General features: G+C 56.3%; 2 protein-coding genes across 2 annotated transcripts; one reads left to right on the forward strand and one right to left on the reverse strand.

The window, feature by feature from the left end:
- Positions 1–1,592: 1,592 nt before the first annotated feature.
- SNUPN (snurportin 1) lies at positions 1,593–10,479 on the reverse strand. The gene is made up of 8 exons (XM_030955246.1): positions 10,328–10,479; positions 10,024–10,180; positions 9,049–9,153; positions 8,853–8,949; positions 7,883–7,980; positions 7,522–7,599; positions 6,362–6,442; positions 1,593–2,631 (listed from the first exon to the last, which is right to left on the reverse strand). Exons 1-8 carry the CDS (start codon positions 10,477–10,479, stop codon positions 2,314–2,316), a joined length of 1,086 nt encoding a protein of 361 aa, XP_030811106.1. The 3' UTR covers positions 1,593–2,313.
- A 280-nt stretch (positions 10,480–10,759) lies between these two features.
- SNX33 (sorting nexin 33) lies at positions 10,760–15,842 on the forward strand. The gene is made up of 2 exons (XM_030955632.1): positions 10,760–13,060; positions 14,967–15,842. The coding sequence occupies exons 1-2, from the start codon at positions 11,620–11,622 to the stop codon at positions 15,218–15,220; spliced, it is 1,695 nt and encodes a 564-aa protein (XP_030811492.1). The 5' UTR covers positions 10,760–11,619; the 3' UTR covers positions 15,221–15,842.

Genomic DNA, 15,842 nt, shown 5'->3' on the forward strand with positions numbered 1-15,842 from the left:
TCCCTGCCGAGCGCAGGTGTCAGCGCCTGGATGGAGAGTCCCGAAGCTCCTCCGGGAAGGAGCGGGGATCCCGGGAAGCACAGCAGCGGTCGCTCCAAAAAGCCAGGCCCTGGGACAAGGGGACATTTTGTTCAGCCGAGGAGCACTGTGCTGGCAGCGTGCCTACAGCCGGAGCCTCTGCACCTAACTGGGAGAAAATGGAAGTAGGGCAGAGGGAAGGGGCTGAGAGCCCCGGCTGGATGAGGGCTCCAGGCTGGTTCTGTCCCCCAGCGCCGCAGGCCACGTCTCCTGGTCGAGCTGCCTGCTCAGCTCTCCTGCCCCAGGCCAAATTTCAGCCCCCGGTGGGGCGACCCCTCCAGTGGAGCTGCTGCCTGTTCCTGCTGGGAGTGGGATCGCACCCAGCAAACAGAATAGTCACGGCACCAAACTGTGCTGGCCCCTACGACTTCCGTTTGACACCCTCCCTCCAAAAACAGCCTTTCGTTCCCAACAGGAATTATAACGCAAATATTTATTCCTCCAGCCCAGCTCATGCTTTTAAAAGGGAAACTATGAGGCATCATCTGGAGCCGGCGGGAAGCTGCAGCCGCTTCCCTCTTGCTCTCCTCCATCAGCGCACACAGCCCCTCTTCGGCTCTATTTCCCCTCCTTCCCTCCTGGAGGACCTTGGAAAGCTGCTGGAGGGCAGTAACCTGAGCTGCAGCTTTCTCTGCCCTAAGGGATGCACAAATCTTCCATCCAGATGCCCACCTCCGGGTTTAATTGCCTGATGGAAGGAAAACTGTGCTGACAGGAGGCTGGATGTGGTATCCTGCTCAGCGCTCTCCCTGCAGACGTCTGCCAACCAGGGAGGCTGAAGGTGGGAACCTTTGAGGGATGGGGAGGTTAAGGCAGTCCAGGTGCTCATCCTCTTTCCCTGGGTCAGCTGCTTCACATGTTAAAAAAATAATACCGAAACCAGTAACTTAGGCAGCTGTTAGAAAGCGACAGCTCTAACACTGCGGGGCCAGGGTGCCACTTCCCTGGCGGGGAAGGGGAGGGGAGGGCAGCCCCCTCCCACAGCCAGGCCAGTTCCTGCTGCCCGCTGCTATCATCAATAGCGCTGCACGGCCAGATGGTCGCACACAGCCCACACGCTTGGCACAGAAACCAGGCTCTTTCTGGGAAAAACGGGGGGTGCAAGGGCAGGATACAAGTGCACCCGCTATCTGCAGGTGGCCATCCCCACTCTCAGTATCTCCTCCAGGGGAATTTCCATAGAGAGCTGGGAGGGGAGTCCCCAACGCTGCTGTGAGCTTGGTATTTCATCTCCTTCCTTTTCATCCCTCTCTAGAAACCAACCTGGGGACAGTGAGAACGATCATTTCATCCCCCCAAAACCAGGGAGGGGGAGCAGCCGGTGCTTAAAAGTTGGGGTTGGGCTGGGATGAGAAAGACAGGACAAGAGACTGAAGTACCTCGATGTGCAGAGAATTAAACCCACACAAGCGTTTCCTCTGCTCCAGTCAGCACTGGAACCAATTTTTCAATCCCTATTTGGGAGGCACAGCACGCATCCACCCTTAGGTAGCAGGAAGACGCTCAAGAATTTGTCTTTCTGAGAAACCTTTTATTTGGCACGATCAATGGTAGCGTTTTTCAGAGAGAACCCATTCCTTCCTCCCCCCACTGGGGAGAAAAGCCTCGAGGAGAGAGAGGCTTCTGCCGTGCTCGCGCCGCACAAAGCCCTGCTCCAAGGCAGGTCCTGCTGCAACACAGGGAAATTTAGATTTTCCCAAGAACATGTGGGTGTGGAAAGTCCAGCCTTTGCATTTACAGCAGATCACTGCAAACTTTTTGTTAGTAACAACTTTCATGGGAAAGGCCTCAGAAAACAGCTGGATCAAAGGCTGAGAAGCCCCAATTTCCAGGGCTGGGAAGGTGGGGCTGCTGCAAGGGCCACAAGCAGCAGCTGCACCTCAGAGGTCCAAGCACTGTTCCTATGCTGGAGATTTGCCAAGACTCGAACAGAAGCGGGGTCAGGAGCTGAACTGTATCCCTGCGCTATGGGGACAGATCATTTCCCAACACATGACTGCTTTAGCGAAGAACCAGACTGTTAAGGCCTTACAGAAGTCCTGGCAAAGAGTATATAGGTATTTAGTAACAACAAATACAAAAAATCCAGCAGCACCTGGGGCAAGATATTCCACTGTCATGCCCTTTAAACAAAGCCATCCTATCATCATTACTCTGCCCCCTCAGGAGCACGAGGCACAGTGAGGAGCAGGGAGTTTTTCCCTGCGTTCTGCCCAGCTGGGCTGTCCCAGCAGCTCAACTCTCCATCTGGCTCACTGCTCCATCCCGGCCCTCCGGAGACTTTTCTGGCTGAGGGGTGGACAAGTGTTCCAGCTCGTAGTGTCCGTTCCTCGTGGCTGCCTGGTCCTTTTCCCCCGCCAGCTTTTTGCTCCTCTTGCCCTCGATGATCTGCTGGAGCTGCCGCCCGGCGTAGTCGGGCTTGGCCGTGAGCTCGGTGGTGGGCACAGTGAGCCCCAGGATCTCAGGGACCATGTAGGGCCGCAGCCAGCCCACCAGCGGGGTGCTGCCCGGGGTGTAGTGGGTCTGCTTGTGGTAGAAGAGCAGCCCATCGACCTGTGGGCAGGAGAGAGAATGAATGAAAGGGCAGAGCTGAGGCTCCTGCAGGTGAATGACCAGGCACCAGACAATGGCTCTGCTCTCTGTTTGCAGGCCAAAACCACCAGCTGGATCATTTTTCCTCAAGCAGTGCAATAAATAGCGGAAGGGAAAGGAGAAACCTGCAGAGCTGCTGCCCTGAAAGATCAGTGACTCCCAGATGGCTTTAAATTGTCAAAGGCAAATGAGTCCAGCTTGGTGTCGGCACAGAGCAACGTCCTCTGGATGTTTTCATCCCATTCTGCAGAAAAGCCAGAGAGTCTCTGAATAAGGCAGCCCACTTTACTGGATTAGGGCTATTTTAAATAATACATTTGGAAAGTAATTAGCCCGAGCGTGTGACGCCAAGGAGCCCCGATTCCTAACAGCTCTTTCAGCTGGCTTATGCCAAAAAAATTCTTAACGTTTCCCAGGAGAGAACTTCCCCTAGCAATCAGTGACAGTTAAGGGCACTCAGGACTTTAAAGGTTTAAGCCCCAACTCTTGTGCTACTATTTCCACACTCTGCAGTGCTGCAGCTGGCTGACGTTTTCCCCACTTCCCCACCGTCTCAGGGATTCTCATCCCCCCTCTTCCCACACTTCCCAGGGGTGTGCTCTGCGAGGTTGGATGCTGCTGTCAGGCTGAGTAATGCTGGAGGTGGTGCTCCTCTTAGCTCAGATCCACAAGCTCTTAAAAGGCCATTTGGCTATGAGGAAGAGTGGCTGAGTGGGCAGAAAAGAGGAGAACAAGAGCCCACCTCAGGATGAACTGCTCCCAGGCCCCTCCCTGATCCTACAGACTCCAGAACAGAAACACTGGCTGAGCACAGAGCAGCATATGTCCACTTCTGCTCCACAGATGCTAACCTCTGGCAGACAGGGTAAAGCTCCTGGCACTTTTCTGTCCATAATTTTCAGTCACTGTTAACATCTTGCAAAATAATCCCAGAAAAAGGGGGATTTCTGTGCTAGGAAAACATAAAACCAGAACAGTAAACATCATGATGAGCTTGTGCAACCCCTCTGGATATATAAAGTGAAAAGCTTTTCCCCCACCCTGCCTCCTGGCAAGAATCAGATTCTGCAGCACTCCAGTACATCCAGCCCATTCCTGTGGGTGCGTGGCACTTGATGAGCAACGGGGATTCTCCGGTACCCACAGGAATGTTTCGGTACAGAGCAGAGCCTGGAAGGCCTTCCAGATCACTCCAAATACCTTCCCCAAGCTGGAGAATTCAAAGGAGTTCAGTCTGGTGGAGACAGGTCAGGTTCCCCATTCCCTGATTTCAGTGACTCCTGTATTCCTTCTCGTTTATTTAATTTGTTGGCCGGGTCCCTACCCCGAGTCACCACAGTGACAGTGGCCACATCAGAACCAGGACTGACGCTGTCCCTGAAGGCCTGAACCTGAGGAGAGACTGGCCAGGCAGGATTTAACATTCCACAGCCATGCCTTCCAGATTTTAGGTGCTTAACAGTCCTCCCATTCCTAAACATCGGGGTTTCTCAGAGGCTTTGGCTCCCCTGCCTTTGTGGAAAGCATGGTTTTACTCAGATCTGTGAGAGGGACAGTAGCTCTTAAGATCTACTCCAAAAAACACTTGAAATTCAGAGCCAGTCAACTGACCCAAAGTCTACTGAATTCCAGGGAGTAAGAGTCCACTGAATAGAGTGGATCAGGCCCTAGGTCTGAGGTTACAGATTAACTCTGAAGAAGACTCTGATCTGAAAGCACTGACCTCCTCTGTGGCCACCACACACACAGGATCCCTGTCAGCATCAAAAGATACTGGGTCCACACCTAAGACCACCTCTGTTACCCTCCACCCATAGTCAGGATGTATTTTGCCTCCTGCAAAGTTTACTCTGTTCTGTGCCAGTGGCAGAAGGTGTTTTTGGGGATTTTTGGGCTCCCTCTTGTGGCACGCCACACAGACCCACAGCTCCCTTCTTCCTGGAAAAAGCACCACAGTTCCTGTGGTGTTGGGGATGCTTTGAGCCAATGTACACCACGTTTTGCTTCTTGGGGTCACACCCTGATACAGTAGAGGGTTTGGGGGGGCAAATCACAGCTGGATCACACAGCTGGAGCCTGTTCAGCTCCATCTCCTGCTCCAGAGTTTCGCAATGGCCTCCTTTGTAGCCCAGAAGTTTGCTGCTCTGACTGCAGTGGGCAAACGCTGCAGCCTCTCCTCACGGGAGCAGATGCCTCAGAAGGGGATGAAGACTTTACTCAGGAAAGCCAGGAATGACTGTTTCTACAGAGGCACTTGGAGCATTTATTATTGAGCAAGCCAGCTGAAAGAAAGCTGGGAAGCCTCTTCAGTCCATGTTCAGAGCAGGGTCTGGCAAGACCAGCGAGGGGTTGGGACTTTCCAACTTGCTCTGATGACTGTTCTGGCTTTCACAAGCAGAAAGCAAAGTCATCCCTCACAGCCAAGTTAGTGCCCTTAACTGAAACCTACACCTATTTTAATGGCTAACTCAGGATGGGAGACCATGAGAGATGCTGTCACATCAACGTGGCTTTTGGCTTCGTGGGACAAGAAATCTCTGTGGAAGCTGTTCCTGACGTAGGGCTGAGACTGGGCACTCCCAGGAACAGCTGCAGCCACTGGAGGAGGTTCTGGCTCACAGATGTTGTCACTGTCACTGGGTCGGAATGCCACTGCCTCCTCCATCCCCTTCCCTTGCAGTGACAAGTCAGCCAGGGCAGGCAAAAGCAGCCAGAGCTGATTCCACAAGGGGCTGAGACTCACTGCTCACAACCACACGGAACTGAGCTGGGCGGCACGTGGCTTTGCCCATCCTGCCCTTCCCTGGAGGTCAGAACAGCACAACAGCTGTGGCAGGGGAAGTTTAGAGTGGATATAGGAAATATCTTCCCCCAGGGGACGGTCAGGCACTGGAATAGGCCCCCCAGAGCAGCAGCCATTAGCCCCAAGCTTGCCAGAGCTCAGGGAGCCTTTGGACAACATTCTCAGGCCCAGGGTGGGATTCTTGGAGCTGTCCTGTGCAGGGCCAGAGCTGGAATTTGAGGCTACTAGCAGGTACCTTTCCACTCAATATTGTGTGATTCTTCTTTTAAAGCTGATGAAGCAAACACAGGTGTCCTGCTCTGTAAACAACACTGCTCAGTGATTTCTGTCACAGCCAACTGCCCCCAGCTCCAGTACACCTCAGGCACCCATCATGAACACCCAAACCCCCCAGAAACATTGGGATCTTACCACCACCCTTCTCCTTCCTCCCCACAAAACAGCCAGCTGCCTTGTTGGAAGCACCAACACCAAGGAAACGCACACAACCCCACCTAGGGTAGTGGTCAGTACCAGTTTTGGCCCTAAAAAGGTCAGCTGTCCATCACACTGCTATTTGAACCTGAGTTATGCTGCTGTGGAGGCAGCTTGAGTGTCCTCTCATCCCAAGAGGTTTTTTCAGACACGGCCAACTGCAGCAAGGGCAGCACAAACCCAGGGAGTGCCATGGTTTAACTCTTGCTCGTTTGTATGGTTGAATGAGGTGTGTGACAAGGCAACAAACATGGGCATAGAGGCATCCATCTCACACACAGCAAACAGCAACTTGGCAAGCTTTCTGCAGCCTCAGGAGAGCAAATTCCCAAGGAGAAGGGATGCACCTCTCTCCCAGCACTGGCAGAGCTGTTGCTAAGGCTGGGGTCCAGGCCCCCACCTGAGTGTTCTCACCTCAAAGGGAAAGTCTGTAGCCAGCAGCTCACACAGGCTGTCCGAGGAGCAGGGGAAGTTCTGCAGGCCCACAAATTTGTACTGGAAGAGTAAGAGAGGGTTAAAAGAGGCAATTCTCTGGTCTACAGGAGAACAAGCTGCTGAATCCAGCACTGGTGTGCAGGCAGCTAAAAAGGAAGGATTGCTCTGGTGCAGGATGTGGCATAGGAGGGAAAGGGTGAGGAACAGCTCCCACATACTCCTGATACCTTTTTTCCCAAGCACCTAAGACTGCAGGAAGGACTTTTCAGGAGACCTGACCCAGAGATGCTCTTCTAACCAAAATAGAAAATTATGACCTCCAGGCAGGATGCAAAGCAGACAGGCGTCTGCTCCAGGCTGCTGCCTCAGCCAAGGCAATCTTTCCACCCAGGAAATGAAAGCTGAAACGATTCCCCCCTCCATTAGGTAGTTATCCTCTGGATATTCCTGTTGGGAGTCAGGACAGGATGTTCTCTGAACACAGACACCCTCACTGCAGTCAGCTCCATTTATCACCGAGATGCTCAGCTCACAGAAGCTGCTCTGCTTGGCCATGTCTGAGCAGACAAATCTCTCATGTCTGTACCCAAAATTCATGTTCCAAGCTGCTGTGGACTCTAGGTCTGACCCTCATGTGTAAGCCTTCAAAGGAAGACTTTTTATTCTGGCTCAGCAGGGACTCTGGGTGGCAAGCCAGCATTCATCCCGACAACTTCAATGATCAGTTTAAACAGAGGGAAGGCTTAAAGCTTTACAAACCCACAAGACTGCCAGAATAAACCCCATTGTAGTCAGGCTGCCAACCAACACTGCTCCTGAAGAAACCACACTGGCTTTCCACTCCATTACAAGGGAAAGCTAAAAACAGCATGGAAGTTAGCTGATACCCTGCAGTGTGATCTCCCTCAGCACTTTGGATGGGGGGAAAAAACCCCACTAAACTCATTTACAATATGCAGTGGTTCTATTTACATCCTGACCACGGCATCCCATTTCATCAGATCTACACTTTGAAGCCTGATCTGTGAGGGGAAAGGAAAAAAAGAAAAAAAGCTTCCACTTGTGAAAGAAACTGCTGAAGCCTGCTGAACAGGAGAGCTTACCCCTCCCAGCCTCCTCCTCAGTACAAAAGGACTTACTGGATTAATCCTGCTTTTCTCTCCCAGCCCTTCCTCCTCTTGGATTTTTGAGGAGAGCCAGAAGAATCTGAAGTCAGTCTGTGAAAGGAGGCAGAGTTAGTGACCATTCACCACACATCACCTGGCAGCACCTGCTGAGCACATTTGTTCCTCTGCCTTCACCTGGGAGATTTACAAACTCGACTTCATCGGCAGAAACAGCACCCCAAACCCTGTTGCTCCCCCCCAAACACTTATCCAGCAGCCCTAAAACTGTAGAGATGCTGGTGCTTAGGAGAAATTTCTGCCTTTTGCAGAGTGAGCTTCACACAGTGCTGGAGCAAAGCAGCTCAGGGAACAGCAGGGAGGGCAGGGTCAGTACCTGGCAGTCATAAACAGGGTGTCCTCTCCAGCACATCACGTCCAGGATGTAGTAGGTCTGCTTGGCCTCGTTGTAGATGCAGTCCAGGATGCTGTACACTGCACAAACAAACACAGCGAGGTGGGGACCTGCTCCTGGCACTGCCCAAGCCAGCTGGCAAATACCAGATCCCAGCTGACATTAATCCTGCCCTGATATGGCACTGTGGCATGCAGAGGGATCCCCTCCTGCTAACACAAACTGCAGCCCCAAAAAGCCTTGAGCTTGAGGAGTCCCACAAGGCTGCAAAGGGACCAGTCAGAGCCACAACAAGCAAGGGCATGTTTAAGAAAATGGCATTTGCCAGACAATAAGCCTCTCTTTTTGGGGCAAAAAAAAGAATTCCAAGACATATTAAGGAAGATGACACCATACAAAGGTGTCTGTTAGAGGACAGAGAGGATGTCAGGGTTTGAGAGTGTCAGTCAAACGGGAAGTTTATTAAAAGATGTGGCAGGACATGAGGCAATGGTTTTAAACTGGAAAAGGGCAATTTCAGATTAGATGTTAGGAAGAAATTCTTTCCTGTGAAGGTGCTGAGTCCCTGGCACAGATTGCCCAGAGCAGGTGTGGCTGCCCCATCCCTGGAAGTGTCCAAGGCCAGGTTGGACAGGATTTGGAGCAGCCTGTTTTAGAGGAAGGTTCCCTGTCCTTGGCAGGGCAGTGGAACAAGATGAGCTTTAAGTTCTCTTCCAACCCAAACCATTCAGGGATTCTATGTGCTTATTTAGCATAAAGGCATCTGATCCTGCTCCCATCTAGTTATCTCCAGAGACACAGAAACTGGCCTGAAGCTGACCACCCTCAGCACAAAACAGGGGCACAGCTGTGGGCCTCAGGGGAGCTGGAGGAGCAGCACTGGGCCTGTGAGCACACACAAACCCCCAGGCAGTTCCCCTCTCTCCATCCCAGACCCTCCTCACACCTGTACCTTTGTCACTGGTCGAGTTGTGCCGGTTTCCCCCCGGCAGCAGGGATGGGAACCTGCTGACACAGAAGCCACTCTTGGTGTAAGCTGCTGTTGTGCCCTGTGAGGAAAAAAAGGAGAGAAAAAGCCCAGTCAAGCCAGTTGTATGTTGGCTGTGAATGGGCAGACATCCTTCAGCAGCTGGTGGAAGCCCACTTACCCTGGAGGCCACGACAAGAGCCCTTTTCCCGACGGGACACACCACCACAACCCACTCCTGCTCCAGATCTGAGGGGACATCCACCAGCCACTCCGACAGCATCAGCTACAGGGAGCCCAGGGAGAAGAACCAGTCAGAAACAGCTCTCCTCAAGTTATGGACAACAAAGAGCTCAAGGGTAAAGCAAGGAGGTTTTGACTTTGCTTTGACACTGGGTGTTTTAAGGGCAGCTGGCACTGCTTGTCACCCCCAAAAGGGCTCCTTCCCTCACCTCTAATGAAGTCCAACCTGCCTAACATTCTTCCCTAAGTCTTCCTCTTGCTTCCCAGCTGCTGACTGAGCTTCAGACCACAGCACAGGGCTCACATTTGGCACCCCACACCTTGGTCCCCACTCCAGCACTTTATTTTTAAAAACACAGCAGGGCTTAGAGATTCCAAAATGTCAGGAGTAAAGAGCCTGGACAAGCTGACCCCTGCAGAGGTTGCCTAAGTAGCTGTGTGTTATCTAGGACCAATATAGCACCCAGGCTGATAAAACCCAGCTGAGTTTGCCCTTTTCTCCTTTCCAAACACAGGGAAACAGAAATCTTTAGCTGAATACTGCCTAACAGGGTACTCATGCTGCTGGCTGAACTGAAATCTCTTGAAGTGGGGGACACAGTGATGCAGAATTAATGGCTGGAATCACTGACCTTCGAGGTCTTTTCCAACCTAAGTGACTCGAAAGCATATCCCATCTCCACGTATTTTGGAGGTGAACTAAGCACAATTTCTTTGCGAGCACCAAGCCGAGCAGGACACACTCCTCTGAGCCCCCAAATGGCCATCACGGGGGCCTCAAAGCACCCCATATCCCTGCCCCACAGCCACACCTCGCCACGGGGACACAGATAGCCACAACTGTGACCTCAAACCACCCCACACCCCTGCCCCACAGCCACACCTCGCCACAGGGACACAGCTGCCTCCTCACCTGATTGGCGTAGCGCTTGGGCAGCTTTTTACCAGCATCCACGTCCATCGCCTCTTCCTCCGCATCTTCCCCTTCCTTGTCCTCGTCCTCGCTCTCCACCCCTGCCCAGTCGTCCTCCGCCAGCCTCCTGGCATGGTTCACGTAGTCCAGCCGCCTCCTGGGGTCGAGCAAACAACCGGCCGGGGTGTGAGGTCCCGCACGGCACACGCGGCCCGGGCCGCTCCCCTCAGGCAGCTCCGGGCCGGCCCAGCGCGCCCCGCGCTCCCCTCCCGGCGGCTCCCATCCCTCCCGCCGCCGCGCTCACTCTCTCTGGATGCGGAGGAGGCGCTGCCGGCGCTCGGCCTGCCCGGGGCCGCCGCGGGGCTTGTAGGCGGCCAGCCGGGGGTGCGGCGCGGCCGTGCTGCAGGGCCCCGCCAGCCCCACGCCCGCCGCCAGCGCCGCGCTCAGCTCCTCCATGGCAACCCCGCGGCCCGCCCGCCGCGCTTCCGCCCGCGCCGCCCGCAGCGCCCCCGCCTGGCGCGGAGGCCCCGCGCCCCCCTCAGCCCGCTCGTCCCGTGCCTCAGTTTCCCCCGCGCCCGGGCACCGGCACGGGGCGCTGCGGGCCGGGACCGGGCACGGGCGAGGGGCACGACCCGGCGGGGACGCGGGAGCAGCCGCAGCCCCCGCGGGCGGGGACTGGTGCCCCCGGGGCCGGCTGCCTGCAGAGGGCAGCGTGCGGCTGGCCGGGCCGCGCCGGGCCGCTCCCCGCCGCGAACCGGGCGGCGGAGCGGGGAGCGCTGCCCTGCGTCACGGGAGGCTGGCGGCCGGCTCCGCCACCCCTTCGGCAACGGGAGCGGCCCCGGCGCTGCCCCGTCATAGCCGGTGGCTGCAGGAGCGGCCCCGACACCGACACGGGCACCACCGCCGGCGCCGCCTCCGTCCTGCGTGAGATTTACGGATTTCAGGGAAAAACCAGACCCTACCAACCATCGGGAAAGTCGGCCTGGAAAGGAATTGCAAAATCCCGGGATCACCGGGAGGTTGGGCAGGGTTTGGGGTCGTGCCCGGCGCTCTCCCAGCGCCCACCGACGGGAAATTTAGGGTGTTTTACCCGCAGGAGCCCCGAGAAAAATCGCTTTGGATTTATTTCCTCGTTGGCAGCCAGGGGTTTTCCTCCCGGAGAGTGAGAGCTCGGGATCAGCCTCCCAGGGAGATAAACCCTGCGCGGACATGGCAGAGCCCGGCTCTCGGGCCGGCCGGGATCCACATCCCGGAGGAGCCAGGGGAACGCCGCTCGCGTGACCGGGAATCTTGTTTTTATCCAGGGAATGCCGTTTTTAAACGGGGAATGTTCTTTTTAACCGGGGCGCCGAGATCGCGGGGGGTCACTTGGACATAGGGACGTTGGCGTCACCTCGTAAGGGATTTCTTCTTCTTTTTTTTTTTTTTTTATTATTATTATTTTCCTGGGAAAGCGGCCAAGCCATTTCCCACAGCGCGTGGTGGTGATCCCGGAGCCGCGCTAGCCCGCGGTGTTGCCGGGATTGAGGGGGGTGTTTTGGCCGGGGGGGTTGCGTTCCGCTGGCTCCCCCACGTCTTCCCGACCCGGGACCGGCCATGGCGTTGAAAGCCAGAGCGCTTTACAACTTCCAGAGCGAAAACAAAGAGGAGATCAGCATCCAGGAGAACGAGGAGCTCGTCATCTTCAGCGAGAACTCCCTGGACGGGTGGTTACAGGGCCAAAACAGCCGTGGGGAGACCGGCCTCTTCCCCGCTTCCTACGTCGAGATCCTGCGCTCCCGCTCGGGCTCCAACTACACGGACTACTCCAGCAGCCCGGTCGGCTCCCCCGGGCACGATTCCTCCTTGTACTCGGCATCCCCCAACCCCGGCATCTCCTACCAGGGCAGTTTTGAGGATGATGATGATGACGATTGGGATGACTGGGACGACACGTGCACGGTGGTGGAGGAGCCACAGAGCGCGCCGGGCACCAACGGGCACCCCTCGCCCAGCCTGCCATGCCCGGCGGCCTATGGGCACCACCAGCACGCCGGCTACCGGCCCAAGCCGGCCCTGGAGAGGCAGGACAGCATAGGCTCCTCCAAGAGGGGCAGCGTGGTGGGCAGAAACCTCAACCGCTTCTCCTGCTTCGTCCGCTCCGGGGTGGAAGCCTTCATCCTGGGCGATGTGCCCCTGATGTCCAAGATCGCCGAGACCTACTGCATCGAGATGGGCTCCAGAGGCCCGCAGTGGAGGGCCAACCCCCACCCGTTCATCTGCTCCGTGGAGGACCCCACCAAGCAAACCAAGTTCAAGGGCATCAAGAGCTACATCTCCTACAAGCTGACGCCCAGCAACTTCAACTCTCCCGTGTACCGGCGCTACAAGCACTTCGACTGGCTCTACAACCGCCTGCTGCACAAGTTCACGGTGATCTCGGTGCCGCACCTGCCCGAGAAGCAGGCCACCGGCCGCTTCGAGGAGGACTTCATCGAGAAGCGCAAGCGGCGGCTGATCCTCTGGATGGAGCACATGACCAGCCACCCCGTCCTCTCCCAGTACGAGGGCTTCCAGCACTTCCTCTGCTGCCGCGACGAGAAGCAGTGGAAGCTGGGCAAACGCCGGGCGGAGAAGGACGAGATGGTGGGCGCCAGCTTCCTCCTCACCATCCAGATTCCCACCGAGCACCAGGACCTGCAGGATGTGGAGGACCGCGTGGATGCCTTCAAGGCCTTCAGCAAGAAGATGGATGACAGCGTCCTGCAGCTGACCAACGTGGCGTCGGAGCTGGTGCGCAAGCACGTGGGGGGTTTCCGGAAGGAGTTCCAGAAGCTGGGCAATGCCTTCCAAGCCATCAGCCACTCCTTCCACATGGACCCTCCCTACAGCTTGGATGCCCTCAACAATGCCATCTCTCACACGGGCAAGACGTACGAGACTGTGGGGGAGATGTTTGCTGAGCAGCCCAAGAACGACTTGTTCCTCATGCTGGACACTCTCTCCTTGTACCAAGGGCTCCTCTCCAACTTCCCAGACATCATCCACCTGCAGAAAGGTAAGAAGGCATTCTTCTCCCCAGGAGTGGCCCGGTGTGAGTGGGAATGGTGCTGCAAGTGGGATGGGGATGCAATGAGGAAATCCTTCATTGGGCCTTGAAGGCAATGGGGAATGGGGATGGCAATGGGAATGGGAACCACTGCCTATGCCTCTTAGGGGTGCGGTGTGGTCCCCGCTGGCACAGCCCTCCAGTCAGCCCAGCCTGACAGAGTCTGCCAGGGCTGTTGGGTCCAGAGTCTGCCCCAGTGATGCTGTGGACTCTGTAACTGCTGCTGGTGCTACCCAAAGCACTGCCAGGGGATGTCACTTCCTCCAGACCATGAGCAGGAGTCAGCAGTGCTGCTGTTAGGTCTGGGGTGACCTGCCCTGCACCTCTTGTGCATCCCTACCCACTGCCACTTGTCCCTCCTCATCCGCCCTTCCTGCCAAGGCAGTGGATGGGTGGCCAGCAGGAATACCAGAGCTTGCTCCCCCAGGGCTGGGACATGGCTGGACATGGCCTTGGGTCGGTCAGAGGGCCCAAGGGGGCAGGGCAGTGGGATAGGGGACACACTGAACCTCTGGGGACAACCAGGGTTGTACTTTTCAAGAGTATGGCCCTGCACCTCCAAGGCCAGCAGGAGGGCGTTAGCACCCCCAGGGCATCAGAGCTCCCCATGTCCCATTTGTCCTGGTTCCCTGGATTTGGTGGGATCAGAGGGGGGAGAAGTGCCAGCTGTTCTCTCCCTGGGGCAGGCAGCAGGCAGGCAGGGCTCGGTGTCCCTTTGCACCCGGGCAGCCAGCAGTGTGGGTGTGGGGCCAAAGTCCACACACACTCCTCCCCGCCCAGCTGCCCGCAGCAGGGAGGGGACACCCACACCAGTGTCCCCAGAGTCTGGAGGACAGGTTTTCCCCAGGGTGAAGCCAGGAGCTGTTTGTGTCCAACATGCAGGGATGTCTGTGCATCACTCTGCATCCCTGGGGGAGGCTGGGAAGGCAAAGGGCGCAGGGAGGATTCAATCCTGCCCGGGCAGCTTCCCTGCCTTTCCTCTGAGTGTTGTTTACCCACGGAGAGGGGCTGGATCCCGTCCGGAAGCGAGGCCGCGTGGGCAGAGCGGAAGGCAGGATTTGGCCTCCAAACTTTGCTTCTTCCTTCTCCTCCTCCTCCCCTCTGGGAGCAGGCCTGGCACAGCGGGAGCGCTGTAACCCCGGGTCTGGTGCTGCCGGCAAGGGGCAGGGAGAAGGGAAGAAAGCCCAGAGCGGGCCAGATCCTGTTTTTAGTTTTTTAGCCTCTGTGCTAATGAGGGGGAGGAATGCAGGGCTGGAGCCAGGCAGGATTCTTTCGAAACCGAGCTGTAAAAAAAACATGGAAGGAGAGGGAAAAACTGGTGTCAGAGCATCAGCTGCCTCTGAGAGTGGGAGATGCTTTCCCATCTGAGCTCCAGACAACACCACGTGCCCTTGCCACATCCTGGTTCACTGCTTCCTTGGGCTGGGGTCTCCCAGGGCTGCTCCTGACCCCTATTCATGGAATGGCATGGAATATTTGGAGGGCAGGCTCAGCTGGGGTGCTTCACTGTGCTAACACTGCCCCATGTCAGCTTTGCACCCCAAGTCTTGAGTCGCAGCACTCAGGAGCCCAGACCCCCAAAACCAGCTATAAATGAGGCTGACTGCCCAGGATGGAAAAGGAACTGGGCGTGCCAGAGTCCAGAGGCAAAATGCTCCCTGCCTGGAGGAGAGGGAAGGGTTTGATGGGCAGGGGGAGATGCAGGCAGCTCCCTCCCTGCCATGGGGCAGGTCTGTGCCTCTCCTCTGGGGCCAGGCCGCTGCCCCAGCACGGGGGGCCATGGGCTCAAGCAGGGCTGCCCAGGCAGGGGCCCGAGGGTCGCACACAGCCCCTGACGCTGCTCCTGCCCCGGCAGGCGCCTTCGCCAAGGTGAAGGAGAGCCAGCGGATGAGCGACGAGGGCAGGATGGACCAGGAGGAGGCGGACGGGATCCGCAAGCGCTGCCGCGTGGTGGGCTTCGCCCTGCAGGCCGAGATGAACCACTTCCACGAGCGTCGCGTGGCCGACTTCAAGAGGATGATGCAGTCCTACCTGAGGCAGCAGATCGTCTTCTACCAGCGCGTCAGCCAGCAGCTGGAGAAGACGCTGCGCATGTACGACAACCTCTAACCCTCGTCCTGCCCTGCCCGCAGCCCCCGCGGCTCCTCGCACGGGCTGGAACTCACCACGCTAGTGACCAAATGACTCTGGGCTTCTTCCCCCATCCCGGGCTGGCAGGGAAGGGCTCGCCCGCGGGCTGGCCGTGCCACCTCTTCCTTTCTTTCCCCAGGGACCTCCCACCCTGCCACGGGTCTGGCGGGAGCGTGGGGCGGTCACGAGAGGGACAGGTGGGGAGGTAACGGTGCTGGGGTCTCTGCCCAGTGATTTTTAGCTTTCTGAAAACCCACTCTCCTGGAGCAGGGGTGGGTGCATCCCAGCCCGCTGGGAGGAGAAATCCAAGCGGTCGACATTTTGCACACTAAAAGCTTTTCTGATGGAAAAAAAAAAAAGAGAGAGGAAAAGAGATCTTTATTTGGAAGAGATTTTTTTGTTTGTTTGTCACAAGATGTTTTCAATATTTTCCATTTTTCTGCAGCATTTTTACTGATCAGTTTTTAACTAGATGCACAGAGGCAAAGAGAAATCTCTTTCTCAAGTATGGCTGCTGACTGGGAAAAGGGAGAAAAAAGGAAAAAAAGGGAAAAAAAATAGCCCCACAGCCTTTTCAATAAAATCACTGGTAGAAAAAACA

The sequence above is a fragment of the Camarhynchus parvulus genome, chromosome 10 (assembly GCF_901933205.1).
Source record: "Camarhynchus parvulus chromosome 10, STF_HiC, whole genome shotgun sequence".
Classification (NCBI taxonomy): Eukaryota; Metazoa; Chordata; class Aves; order Passeriformes; family Thraupidae; genus Camarhynchus; species Camarhynchus parvulus.